At 41.1% G+C, this 15110-nt stretch overlaps 1 protein-coding gene across 1 annotated transcript in view; it reads left to right on the top strand.

The window, feature by feature from the left end:
* The window catches only part of znrf2b (zinc and ring finger 2b), a 34612-nt gene that overhangs the window by 12472 nt on the left and 7030 nt on the right, over nt 1-15110 (top strand). The window contains exons 2-3 of the mRNA XM_069143453.1: nt 6690-6785; nt 14947-15052. Of these exons, the coding sequence (XP_068999554.1) occupies nt 6690-6785; nt 14947-15052 (202 nt within the window). The remainder of the gene's footprint in view (nt 1-6689; nt 6786-14946; nt 15053-15110) is intronic.

The raw sequence follows: 15110 nt of genomic DNA, 5'->3' as shown, positions 1-15110 counted from the left end.
AACAGATCTCATTTATTTTCATAGATGTATTTTGAATTTCCCAATCAGATTACGGTAATCAAATTGTGACATTTCTTTGTCAATAGTTGATGAAGGATATTAAAGACAAAAATATTTTGTAATTTCGACTTTGTGTATTTTTCCCAACAGTAGCTGCATTATTTGATTCCTTTTGAAGAAAGTCAGCAGAAGGCTGTTTCTGCTCCATGAAGCTGGCTGAAGGATTTCATCTGGTTAAAGTCAGACTGGAGCTGGCGAAGAAACCAGAGACAGATTTTTATTATTGTGCAAAGACTCAGTGATCTGAATCCTCCTACTGATCATAATATTATTGTGTCTGAGTGGAGAAACTTCCAGCAGGTCAGTGTGATGTTTCTGGAGATCCTGCAGCAGAGCTGAGCCACAGTGGTGTTAGTGTCTGAATCAGACTGGATTAGCTCAAATCTACCTTGATGAGATCAACCAGCAGCTTCTTAACCTGCGTCGCTGATCTCTGCTGCTGAGAGCCTTCAGTTGAAAACGGCAGCGGATGTATGTTGGTGTCTCGTTGCGGGACGTGACGTCAGCTGCAGGTTTCTGACAGGACGTGGTGGAGCTCGGATTTGGTTAACTGGACTTTACTTTATTCCACCCATCTGACCAATCAATGCATGGAGGACTCATTATCTGTTCTGGAAAGTCACAAAAACGCTTTGACTTGTAATAATTCCAGTTTCAGATATCCACAATGGAATTTTGACCAGCTTGCAAACAGACAGTTAAACAAATTGAAGATATTTTTAACCGATTAAAAGTTTTGTTTTGTCAGAATTTAAACGAAGATATATGGAATTTACATTTCGGATTTACAGAACTGAACAGTACATTGGTTTCTATATACAACGCACGGGGCAATTCTTATTATCAGAATGTAATGATGGATATCTTAATTGGACTTTTGACGGGATGTAATTGTATCATGGACATCTGCAAGATGAATTGTGTCAGTCTACTAAATGAACAATGAGAACAGTGACATCATTTCAGATATCCAAGAAGAAATTTGACCAGTTAAAATGTTTGTAGATATCCTAAACTGTTATTGTTACTCGTAAAAATGTAATTGCAGTTATGATGTTTACGATTGTCTCATTATTATTGATGGCTGCTCAAAATACACTTTTAGACATCCAGAGTGCAATTATTGATTTTGTGTTCGAACCAAGCAGCAACCAGCAGTGACGTCACCTGTTGGATTGTGAACGGCCGTTATGAAGCCTCTGTGGTATTGCAGTTTAAAGGACTTCTGCGTCGGCCTCATTTTTCAGAGCCGGAAGCTACAAACGCTTTTATATAGTCTGTGGTCACTCACCTTTTTTGAAGCAGTTTCTCCCCAATGTCAGTCCAAAAACCAAGAAGGCAGAATGAGATGTATCCTGATTTTAACAGAAGCATATTCATCTTCAGCTGCCAGGTTTCATAAATCAATGATGAGAAGTTGAAACAGCTTTATATTACATTTTTAGGGAATCCTAACAGCTCTGTGGTGACTTCAGGGAGCTCCTTGCAGGATATTTATCAGAAAAACACCAATTTCAAAACTAAATATTTCACATGAATATGAAGCAACACAAACCAACATTGAGCTATTACAAGCTGTGCTGGGAATGATAGGCATAAGGAGTGTGTGTGTGTGTGTGTGTGTGTGTGTGTGTGTGTGTGTGTGTGTGTGTGTGTGTGTGTGTGTGTGTAATGCTAATATTTACTGAGGGGGGACAGACAGACGGAGACTGACGCAGGTGGAAGACGGCGTTTCATCATTCATCCGACTTACACCCAGTTTTCCAGAAGCTGAAAGCACATCTTTTTATACTCGTCTTGCTGCTGGCCTCCAGCCTCTCCAGCCGACCCTCAGTGGTCTCCGCCATCGACTCTACCATCTTCCCATATTCATGGAAGGAAAATGTCATCAATCAATTTTAACAGCAAAACCAAAATCCATTCATGATTACAGGCATGTTAAAGACATGTTACCTCAAACCGATCTTTATTCAAGGGTTTCATTTGACTGATGGTGTATAGACTTGAGATTGGAGGAAGTCAAACATCTACATCCAGTTTGGCACACGCACAAACTAATAATGGGAAGTACTGATGGAAAAAATTTCCCCTCGGGGATTAATAAAGTAAATACCTACCTACCTACTGCCTGAAAATATTCATAGTATCCACATTTCTTTTTTTCTGCCTTGTGACAAGAACTTCAGTTTCCTGTTCAGTCAGACTGTCAGCACATGTGGCGTGGGAGAACGCTGCAGAAACACTGAGGTGATTGAGTCGTGATGGGTGTATCTCTGAAGGAGCTCCTTCTCTCGGCCAGTTCTCAACTTGAGAATATGCCGACCCGTGTAAAAAGCTGAGTGATGAAGCGGTGGTGATCGTGGATGTGCTGATCGGCATTTGTGTTTGTGCGTGACACAGCGAGCTGGAGGAGTGAAGTGCAGCCAGGCCAGTGGAATGATCAGTGAACTGATCAATGAAATGATGATTTATAAATCCCATTTAATAGCGTGGAGTGCAGGATGTGCTGATTCAGGGGCTGCGGGAGAGCTGAATTAAGGACGTTGGATAATGAACTGGGAGCCCCGGGATGCTGTCCAAAAAGCAGATTAGATGGAAGCAGTGATGTGGAGCTTGTACAGTCACAAGTGTGAAGGCTTCTGGTGAACAGTGTGTGTTTTCAAACTAAAGCCAAGTTGTTGGCTCACAGCTTGTTCTGGAGAACCTGGTCTTTGTCAGCAAAGAGAACACAATGAAGGAGAAATAAAGGATTCTGGTTCTCGACTCATTTTATACACCTCCAGATTTGTGTCTTTCATGTAAGACGATCTTAATGGTAATTCGAACCGTGGATTAATACACAAAGAAGTGAGACCTAACAAACATAACCGGCATCTGTTATTATACAACTAAAGGACTCGTAGTTATTGTGGAAGGAGAATCCCTCCAGACATCTGAAAGTCTTCAGCTCTGTGACGGTGCATTGATGGTGCTAAAAGTCAAGTGATATTTGTTTTTGTCTTTGCAGGATACTTTTTTGTTGTTCTTGAGACATGAATAATTTGTTCTGATTAATGATGTGTTAGAAATAATGTTTTGATTTTGCAAAACTAAATGCATTGGTTTCTAAATGTTTATCTGTATTTCCAAACCACACTGTGTTTGTTCGTGAATCACAGGTTGTTGGTTTTTCATGTTTTGGCTTTAAAGTGAATCGTCGGGCCTCGACGGCATCACTTTGGTTCGGGCTCCGATTTTTTTGCTCATTCCATTAGGTTAGAGAGGGTTGAGCTCTGCACTGCGGTAGACAAATGAGCTGTCAGTCTCATGTGTCAGAAATGACGGATTCATTCGATATCATTCAATATTTCACCTGAAGATCTCCTAAATTTCCTGTTTGATTCCAGTGATTGTTTTGTCGGACGGCTCACAGCAGGCTGCTTCCTTCACACAATGATTGATTGTTTGGTCTGCGCTCACCCCGATCCCACCTCTCCTTCATCCACCTCTATCAAAGACACACTAACACAAAGATGTTGTTAAATTTTAAAGAGGAGAAGTTTGAGGAATCAAGAAGAAGAAAACAACAGAAAACGTATAAAAGCTTGATGGTTTTGTAGACGTCGGCAGTGGTCTTCCCATTGTTTCAGCATAGCGTTATTCATTTAAACCGCTTAATTTAAAGTTTGGAGTTGTTTCATACGCAGCTGGGAGGACTGTTTACTGGTGAGAGGTCTGATTTATATGTAGACATGTTGTTGTGGCGCCACAGAGCAGATTATCCACCGCATACAGCAGAGAACATACAAAGCTCTGAACCTAAAGAGCCATTATACTGTCCGAGACCAATCCGGCTTAGTTAATCCTGCAGGGTTCAATCTTCTTCACCAAAACAAAGCACCTTAAGAAGGAGAACAAAGTCCTACAATGCTTAAAAAATGTTGTGCAGCCTGTTTTTAGAAACTAAACGAATCCAGCTTGCTTGGAGCCAAACGAGGAAGAACCTGAAACTTTAGATGTTGAGTTTTTAGTTTCGTAGGAGAAAGTGTTCAGACAGTTTCCTCAAACAGCAGCACATGTGATGCTGAAAACAAAAACAGTGACAAGTGGCATTTGAAGGTTTTCCTTCGACAACAGGTTTTAATCTTCCTCTTTTGTTTTGTCTCTTTTTAGTGAAACCAGCAGAAGGATGTATTCCTGTCTGGAGGCAAGCTTTTATCAGGGCATGATGATGATGATGATGATGATGATATGTTTGTGTGTTTTAAATGGAGATGAACTTCCACGTTTTAAATAAATTACCTCTTCATCTAAACATTTCCACCTCTCTTCAGTGTTGTTTTGGGAATTCCTGAGTTCGGAGCGTCGGTGCCTGAAGGCAGCAGACGTTTCAGATCGTGTGACTTTGTTGTCTGAATTCACTATTTGTGTTCACTGGATGTTAATCTTTCGACAGCAGCAGTTTGCTGCTGGGCAATACAAATATATACAGATATACAAAGATATACATGTCTCCAGGGTCAGATGTAACACTGGTGTTGTTCATGTGTTTGTATTCCAGCCTTTGTGAGTTGTATCCAGAGACTTAATGTGACCAGCAGCAGGTAGGACCTCAGACCGACATGCAGCTGTTTAATTCACAGAGAGAGCGTCTCATTCAGTTTACTGGATGAGTCATCGCAGCCTCGTGAGAGTCGTGCAGAGCTGGAATTCATCCTCTTCTCTCCTTCAAATAAACACACCTATACTGAACATCCCTCACTGTCAGCAGATGGCCAGGAGATCTGCCTGTGTGTGTGTGTGTGTGTGTGTGTGTGTGTGTGTGTGTGTGTGTGTGTGTGTGTGTGTGTGTGTGTGTGTTGTGATTCACTTAAATAGGTCAGACGAGCAGCGGAGAGCATGTTTGTAGCTGCACTAATCTATTCATCCAATCAGTATCACACCATGTGCACCGTGGTAGGGAGCTCCACACACAGCTCACATTCACACACCGCTGACGACGTCGGTCACCTGTCGGGATGTGTGACTCTCGGCACCCTGCTGCAGGAATGTTTTGCCAACAGCTGGTGGAGGAGGATACGCTGAAGATAATCTGTGACAAAGGTCACAGTGATGTCAGGAGGCTGCAGGATTTTTTTGTGACAACGTAACTATGATGGAAACTGATACAAAGGGATGATGACACGCTGAGTTGTAACTGTAAATATTCAGGGAGCATCCTGTTTGGAGTTTTGTTCATGGAATTATCTGCGACCTCTCCTGTGAATAAATCTGTTTTCACTGATGTAATGTAATATTGATTAAACCTTTTGCCAGCACTTCTTTAATATGAACAAAAACTGGATTTCTGGCCTGTCGTGAATGGTGTAGAGTGTTTTGTAGTGATGCTCCAGGAGGTTTTAAATGGTTTGCTGACTAAAACTGTTCTAAAATCTGAATCCTTAAAGCTCCACTTTGATTTTCTTGTAATAGTAAACATAAAGGGATTTCCTCAGGTGTCTGGTGGGCTTCAGCAGCAGTGTGTGTGTGTGTGTGTGTGTGTGTGTGTGTGTGTGTGTGTGTGTGTGTGTGTGTGTGTGTGTGTGTGTGTGCGCGTGCGTGTGAGAAAAACACACCATCTGTGATTATAAAAACAAGTTACCAACTGGTAGAGCAGAATCTATACAATTTTATAGTTTTTATGATTCTAGCAACTTGTTACGTGTTAAAACCAAACCGGTCCAGCTAGCCGCCGCTAGGATTTTAAGTGCCCGACTCTCCGTGGTGTTACGGTACGGGTGCTCAGAGAGACAAAAAAGAACCAAAAGAGACTCGACTTCACCAAATGAATCCCATTTAATGTAACGAGTAAAAACAACATTATATTACATATATGAAATTAGATTCCAATTATATATTCCCATTGAGAAGGCGGAGTGATATTTCTACTGATGATCAGGGTGTGATGTCATGATGATTTGAGCACATTCCTGGGACTTCTGGTATGTTTCTGCCTCGCTGTGCTGAAGATGTTCTCAGATTCTGCCTCCTGAAGACTGTATGTAACCTAACAGCAGTTCTCCTCAGCTCGAAATGGCTTTTTACGATCTGTCTGTTGGTTCTCTGTAAACTTCAGTCTCATCAACCTTGTTTCTAGTTTTAGAAAATAAAAAAACACTTCTAAAACTTTAATTCACTACCGGCCAGCTTCCTTCTGACCAACCACAGTACTGAAAGTAAAAAGATCCCCTCCACCCTCACAGTAAATCCAGGACACCTCAAACAATCCATTTTTTGTTTGATGCATTTTGTAATGGTGAACCTTTAATATTTGGAAAGCTTTAAGAGACCCTATGCCGAGCTGCACACATTAATATGTGTAGCTCAGTGTAACATGGAACAGGCTCAGTCCTCTGAGAAACAGTAAACTGTACATTTACAATAAAACTACTGTTGTTTACAGAATGCAAGAGATGAAACACATGAAGTCATTGATTGAGGCTGCGAAGAAATATGAAGAGCATCACCTTGATGTACTGAACAAACTTAACTTGAAATGAAAAACTCCTCAGTAGTGCTGAGGAGTGAAGAAAAATCAAAGTGTTTGTAACTTGATTATTTTTCCTCGTAGTCCACCTCTTGTTCATTGTGGGGTTTTTTTTGTCTTCCAGGCTTCAAGTGCCCCGTGTGCTCCAAGTTTGTGTCCTCAGATGAGATGGATCTTCACCTGGTTCTGTGTTTAACCAAACCCAGAGTGACCTACAATGGTAGGACTCCTTCCTTTCTGACTTACCTTACAGAGTATGTGAGAAATATATGTAGCAGCAGCACAATAATCCCAAATACAACTATAATATACATCCATTTAAAATGAACTAACTGCATTATGGTGGTAAGTTAACAGAAACAGAAAGTCTCCCAACAGACTGATAATGATCCCAGAGATGATCATCACCGTCACATTAAAATAAAACAAACTTCCTCATGAAACCAGATGATCCCAGCTCTCTGCTTATGTAACCACGCCCTCATCTAGCAGTCTGCTTCCCTGTGAAATCTTCTATAATCTTCCTGTGATATTTCCAGCCCTGCAGCCTCCTGCTGTAGCAGCCTGAGGCCAGCTTCTCCTCGTATCTATCAGAGATCTGTAAAGCATTTAATGATATCACAGTCAAGGTTAATGTGTTTTCATCCCGCTGCTCAGGTTTGTTTTGTGTGTTTCTTCTGCCTCTCACTAAACCTAAATACGGGCTCGTAAAGGTCATTAAAAGAAGTCCCTCATCCAAGTTATAGGCAACAAGCTACAAGTACAGATTTGACAGACTTGGTTTGGTTTCTGTCTCCAGACTGAGATATTATATTTTGATATTTTGATTCTTAATGCAGGTTATTAAAGAAGTGAGACCTGTGCTGAGTGGTTCATTAAAAACTTGAAAAATAAATGCTGGAAAATGACACCACGTAAAGGCATCACTCGCCCTTTAAATGAGCTCATGATTAATCAGCTGATTCCAGTATCAGTTGTGAGTTCTGTTGCATCCATGATGATTATTATAATTTAGAGAACCAGATAAAGTCTTTCAAGATGGAGTCATATTCTTTCCAGACGTGGCCCAAAAGGTTTTTTAGGCTTCGTTAAACCTCTGATTTCGGGCTCACTTCCTGTGCCCTCCCCACACTCAACAATAATGAAGTGACATGGGTCTTTGAGAGGGTTTTTGTTGTTCTGGTAAACAGCGATTTGTGTTTATCTGTTTATTGACATTTAGTTTGTTATCATTTTGATCAGAAACAGTAGTTTTTGCACTACTCTGCACCGCATGAATAGAATAAAAACATTGTGTTTACGGGGGCTTAGGTTGCACACAACCTCAGAAATGAATACGAATTGGCTGATCATTTTTTTCAGGGCCATCAAGAAAATAACCAATGTTTGAAGTCGATCGTCTGTATATTTGTTGTAAAAAATGATCATTTAGATTTAGAATTTACAGTATCACAGTATCACATCTGTTAAACGTCTACTGTGACTTTAAGCTTTATTTTATCAGGAAGTCTTTTCAAAGAGACCTGGCCAAGGCAGCAGCTGTACAAACTCACAGCATATTGAAATCAAACAAAATATAATACACAAAATTCCACAAACAAAGAGACCTCTTTAAAAAAACAGCCACATGTCTCAATGTCCACATTCTCCATGATGCCTTAATGGATATAAGTCTGCTTATTTTCGATCCTTTTTATTATCTAATTATTTTAGAAGTATTCCACGACCGAGGTGAAGAGATCTGTCAGGAGCCGGGCTTCTTTAAGAAGCAGCCTCTTGGAGGAAGTGGAGCTCGTAACGACCAGAGCTGAGACAGAGAAGTGAACAGAGGGAAGCTGGAAGTTTACCGTCACTGATTCATAGATCAAAATATATCAACATAAATCAACATCCGTTACATTCAAGCCCTCACAAAGTCATTTCGTACAGTGCTGATTGAACCTGTCACCAAACGTCTCTGTAGTTCACGGTGTCAGGAGTTTTTAAACCTGGTGTCTGGTGAAAGGCTGTACACATTCTTTACAAACAGAACTGAAATTTGGAATAAAGAACAATAATTCAATACAGAAGTTCCTCAAAGGTTGTTTTCCTATAATAAGGAATGCATCAAGCAAAAAACCCCAAACAAACAAAAACGTCTTCTCCATTAATCCCTAGGAGGAGCAGGAAGCACCACCTGATGGAGGACGACAGGTGTCACAGAAATATCAAGCTTTTCCGGCATTAATAAATGTATGTGCAAATTGATTAATACATCTATACATAACAGACTAAAATAATTTTATATTTTAATAGGCACTAAAAAGAGGAATTACAGAAATCATTTACAAGATAAGATATTAATCAACTGCACCGGTTTCTCAGTGGATGATACCCTCCCTGCGTCTGTATGAAGACACGACAGCAACCATGAAGGTGAACTCAGTACAGCAGCGTTCTGGTGTGGTCACGTCTTTGTTTGACAAAATGTACTCAGTTCCTCATTCAGCTTCGCTCCACATTTCTCTTTCAGCTGAATGTTCGTGAGTCCACGTCGACTTCCTCTTTGCGTAAAACTGACTTCCTGTTCAGCTGCGACAGATTCCGCTTTGACTTCCTGTCCCTCAGCCATATGACGATGATCGGGGTCGGATCAGTCTGCTACGACATGGAGAACACATTCAGCAGAGAAAGAATTCAACAAACAACTACAAAGCTGTCAAGCAAGCAAATCTAAATACATTTCCCAAGTGCAGCCATGCAGGGACACACATGGTATTTTATTTGAGGGGGAAGTTCTCAGTCTGGGTTTCAGTAAACAGGTCAGCCGGTCACTCCAGGGAGGACAGTCCCGGTCTGTTTGTGAGTCAGTTGGTCAGCGGGTCCGCCACCTTGTTCCACACTGAAATATCTCAACAGCCGAGATGAAATTTCTCACCTTCATGTCTTTAGCCTCAGAGGATGAATCCTGGTGTTCATCTGACTCGTTCTCGACACACTAGGCCTTTACTAAAATATCCGTGACCCTTATTGTAGCTGGAGCTCGATTAATTCTCAATAATCTGATTAATAACTGGCCCTTAGTTGAATTAAAAAATGTAATTACGTGCAGACTACATCAGAGAGATTTTTTTTTTTCTTTTCAGAAATAAATTCTTCACCATGAAAAAACCTTCAACACATGATTCTAGCGATGAGGTTAATAAATGTGGGATAAACCTTTGCAGTCTCGGGGTAAACGTTGGACCAGCTGATTTTACAGCAAGCGGTGGTGTTCCAGACGTATGTAACCCATTTTCAGTGTATTTAATGTTACCTCTCTAGTCTCTAACAACACTATCAGCTCCTTGTCCAGGATACAACAAACTGTTACTTTACTTGGCAATTTAAAGTTCTCTCCCAGATAATCCAGCCACCTGTCCAACTATTAACTATCCAATCATGAAATGAAATCACACACTTCACGGTCCTCTTTTCCATTAACATTATTAATGGTTCATAAGAGTGGCATTTGCACAGACACTGACACAGATCTGAACATTGCCTCTTGTACATAGAACATATTCCAGCAATGTAATCCGGCAAATCTCTCTCAGGATGTTACCGTCTATGTAATCCATTAAAAACACTTCACTCTTACTGATTATATGATTCAGAGTGACAACAGGTTCGAAAAAGGGCAGGCAAACGTAGATGAGTAACATTATTTCTTGTGTTTTTGAGAAACTGCCTTATATTTCTTAAAGGTGCACAAGGCCACATACTGCATCAGAGTCTGTAGATTCATGGAATTAAATAAGTGAATACGGGTCTGACAGCCCTGCTGAAGTGAAGCACAGCACAACAACCGTCACCAGACACCCAACGTTCGTGAGGCTCTGACATTTTCTGTAGCGCCTCCAGCAGGTCAGATTTCTGCTCCTCTCTAATGAAATATGGGATTGATTGGCAGAAACTGTAGTAAAGATGGTCCACAGAGGAATTTGCTCATAATCCCATTTTTTTTTTTTTTTTTACTGGAAGCAAAACATCTGTGGCTTCGAGTGAAACAACTCAACCAATAGATTAAGTTTCCAGTTTCTACTAATAACTAATGTCAGTAGACCTTTTTCACGGCATAGATTTTGACTTGTCACAGTATAGGTGATGCACCGGGGTATCGACGATAGCTCAGTTCCATTAGGTCCTCTGATCTCTGTGTCTCACTGTGGGCGGAGCTCCACGGACCAGACACAGGTGGAGGGCACGAGGGGAGATCGTCTACTCGCTCATCAATCGCGTTGACAGAGACTTTATCTCTGTAAAGTTACAGACACTTGGGTCTTTCCACTGTCTTTTAGCACACGCGCACACACACACACACACACACACACACACACACACACACACACACACACACACACACACACACACATACACACAGTCATTCCAGCATGTGTCATATATCAGTACTCTAATCTTTAAGTTGAATATTGACTTTTCTCTTGATTATCACATCTTAAATGCCTTTAATCTTTTTAACATGTGTAGAAGAAACAGGAAGTGGTGAAGGTGAAGATTCTCCCGACCTCGTGTTAACACAAGCTGTGGTTTGTCCTTGAATACTGTTTATTTTCACCCACACACACACACCTCTGGTACCTAAATGTATCCAGTGCTGGTTCACACATGCCCACAAACAGCAGCTGTCATGTACACAACGTCACAGCTGTTTCCACTGAACTGTTGTGACGCTTCATGACCTCGTTTCTGACTCGCTGTGGATCCTGCTGTGAAACAGACCGATGACATTCTCACAGCCACGCTGCTCTTTATAGTGAACAGAAACCAGAGAAAGTCCCGCTCAGAGGTCCATCTGCTGCAGTAAGAGCTGCTCTTTAGAGGAGGAGGAGGAGCCCGAGCCCTTTACGGAGGTCAACGGTCACTGAGACATTTTCTAACTGCTGTCAGGAGCTGTTGTCTGTATTTTAAAACACTATGTGTGTGTGGAAATAAATGGGTTGATAAAAAAAACAGTTAAACTTTGAAGTCTGCAGAATTTCTGATGCTGGAATTTTATTTTGAAAGGCATACATTTCCCATGACACTGAGCATGCAGTGGCCGTCGCTGCCAGCGTTGTCATGACACTATTGTCCAAATCTGACCTTGTTACATCAATGAATTAATCAATTTCAACAGTCTGCAACAGCAGTGCGCTCTGATTGGAGCATTCGTAAACATGGTGAAAGGCAGCGACTTCATTAAACATGGGTCTTCTTACGCTGAGCACAAAGAGAGGAACCTAAACCTCCGTGTGCTGAAAATTAAATGTCACTCAGAAATGAGACACTCTGCTGAACACAAACGTTCTTTCAAAAACGACTTCAGGAGCTAAAGGCATCGCAAAAGTGTCAAACGTCTTCCTGTCCGAAGAAAGAGTGCACACTCAGCATCTTATTTATGAATTTGAACATGAGCTTAATTTAAAATAAGTCTGACTTTTGATTTAATTGGGTTTTTAGCATTGGGGTTTCTTAATATTATAAGTAATATTTCGATTATACAACAAGTTACCAACTAAATAAAATATGTCATCTAAATGAATTCATTTTGTGGGGCGATTCGTTCTCAAAATATAAAACCTTTTGTGACTGTGATCTCCGTTTCCATGGCAACACATGGGGTGTGACTAAGAACTGGAAAACAATCAGTCACATCAGACTCTTATGTAATGTAAGCAATGTTTACTACTCCAGGAAGTAGTCCGACCCTTAGCAACCACCCAGCAACAGAGAGGATTTCTCGTCCATTTTGTTGCTTTGTAGAGATGGTTTCTCAAACTGAATAAATACGGCACATAGAAACTCTAAACTGCTCAGCTAGCTCAGTCTTGTTGTAACTAAGATATCTGCCTTAAAAAGATATCGATGGACTCGTATTTTTAAGATTTTAGCACCGTATTGTGTTAAAACCAAACTGGTCCAGCGGGCCAAAAAGGACAAAAGAGACCTGATTTCACCAAATGGGTCACATTTAATATAACAAGTAAAAACATTATATTGCATATCATATGAATTATATATATTGTGTATACGCCATTGAGGTAGTGGAGTGATATTTCTAGTGATGAGCAGGGTGTGATGTCACGATTTGAGTATGTTCCAAATGTCCAGTAGACCAATCAGATCTCTGGGTCGGACTTACTTGTTGTATAATGGTACCTTTTGACCATAACACAATTCTAGTAAAGAGCATTTCCAGCATCATAAAATCCACAGTGATGACATCCTGTGAGGTTTTAAATAGAATCAAATGACAAAACATACAAAGTAAATCAAATGTCTGAACCTCCTGCATCATACCAGAGACCGTAGACGTGTCGGGTCTGAGCTGTGACAGAGCTTAAATGACCGTGTGCATTACATTTGTACATTTTTCTGGCAGAACAAATAATACATCTCAACTGAGAAGTTGTTGGATGGATAGTGTTCACAGCCAAAGAGAGGAGATCGGATGATGAAAGCGTGGTGGCCGTATCGGTTCGGACCGGTTAAAGACCCGTTTTGTGTCCGACTCGTGAAGTGATCTCTTTCGGTCATTGTGTTTTTAAACCTACATTTCTAATGGACAGTGTCATTCTGTGCTTTGTGTCATCATCAGTTTCAGTGTGTAGACGTTAGGTGCTTCACAGAAAGTGTGAAATCCCAAATTCTGTATGGGTCTCAGTGCAGAGCTCTCAGGAAGTTATTAGCCTGGCTTAAAGACTGGAGGCCGAGGAAGCGGCTCACCTGGCTCCGTCCTCAGCTGACTCGTACGCCACCTGGAAGAAAGGCGAGCTTTTTCCACTTCCTTTCAGCTTTTATGCTAAACTAAGCTGCCAACGTCCTGCCTCCAGCTGAGATCAGATGAGATTAGAAAGCTTCTCCATTCAGGCTGATCGAGAGCATGTGTGCTGCTTCCTCCTGAACTACCGAAAAGTTAAAGTCAACTTTATTGGCATTCAAAACACACAACAAGGAGTGACCAGGGAAACAAAACGTGTTCCTCGGCCGGGGAACTTTGTGTGTGGAGTTTACATGTTCTCTGAGTTCTCCCTCAGAACAACAACCTGCATGTTATCGGTTGACTTGGTTCTAAATTGAAGTGGTTGTCTATCTGTCTGTGTTGGTGAACTGTCAAGGCTCCGCCCCCCTGTGACCCGGTACTGGATAGTGCAAGTATATAAAACCAAGGGCGTGAAAAAGTAATACCTGTCTCTTTGTCTTTGTCTGTCTGTCTGACTGTTTGTCTGTCTGACTGTCTGTCTGTCTGACTCTTTGTGGGTACGTTAAAGATGTTTTTCCTCTCAGCTGAGCAGGATGATGTGCTGCATCCCATAATAACAGCCCTCTGCAGGCCTATGTGGGTTAATCCTCTGTTACATAAGGCCGTCCTAATGACTCTGTGTGTTTGGCTGCAGGTGATGGGTTTAATGGGGCACATGCTGACTTCCACTTTAGAGCCGGACCAATGCTATTCATAGCAGGGCACACACACACACACACACACACACACACACACACACACACACACACACAGACTTTAGCAGAAGTAGAGTTTCACTGGTGGACATCCAACAGTAAGACTGAACGTAGTAACACTGATATGAAATTATTTTTAGCTTCCTAACATAATGACGGTGCTTTCAGGGGCCTTCTGGAAATACGAGAATTTATAACTGAACATCCTTTGCAGTGAAAACATGCTGTGTACAACAATACACCTGCAACCTGTCCTCCATTATGTATGCTTCATCTATTCTATATATATTACTTCATATTATTTAAACACCCATACAACAATACTATTATTATTGCCACTGATTATGGTTGCATGTTCAATGTCATATTGTACACTGCTGTATATCATAATATTCATTTCACTTCCTGTTTTATATAATGTATTTCATATTATTGTTTTACCATAATAATAGTTGTTTACAACATACTCAGCTCTGTATAGTTGCCCCCGAGGACCACCACATAGATCCATCAGTGTTATTCAGAGCAGCACAGACGGTCATCCTGTTTCCCGCTGACTGGGAGTGAAAACCTTGTTCATCTGATTCCAGTCACATTATTCCAGTCTGCCCTCCTGTCCTCTGTCTCTGAAAGAACATCATTGTTTTATACACGCGCGCACACACACACACACACACACACACACACACAACCGCAGTCCACATAAAAAGTCAAGTTTAAAAAAAGTTATTTGTGAAAATAAGTCGTTGTAGACTTGTGTTGTTTTGTGGTTCCTGTCAAAATATGTGAAAGTCTTCCAGATTACCATCAAGTTAGTTTTGTTTATGTACATTTATTAATTCCATTATGTATAAAGTGTAAAATTCACTACATAACTGTGATGTGTGTGTGTTTTCTTCCAGAGGACGTGTTGACCAAGGATACAGGAGAATGTGCAATCTGCCTGGAGGAGCTGCAGCAGGGAGACACCATCGCCCGCCTGCCCTGCCTCTGCATCTACCACAAAAGGTTGGAGGCTCCCAGAACATCGCACGTACACTTTACGTCTTTTCTTCCCCGTGAGAAT

This window comes from Embiotoca jacksoni, unplaced genomic scaffold (assembly GCF_022577435.1).
Source record: "Embiotoca jacksoni isolate LCO1_2020_lvr unplaced genomic scaffold, fEmbJac1.0.p SCAF_11, whole genome shotgun sequence".
Lineage (NCBI taxonomy): Eukaryota > Metazoa > Chordata > Actinopteri > Embiotocidae > Embiotoca > Embiotoca jacksoni.
This window is presented reverse-complemented; position numbering and strand designations above follow the sequence as displayed.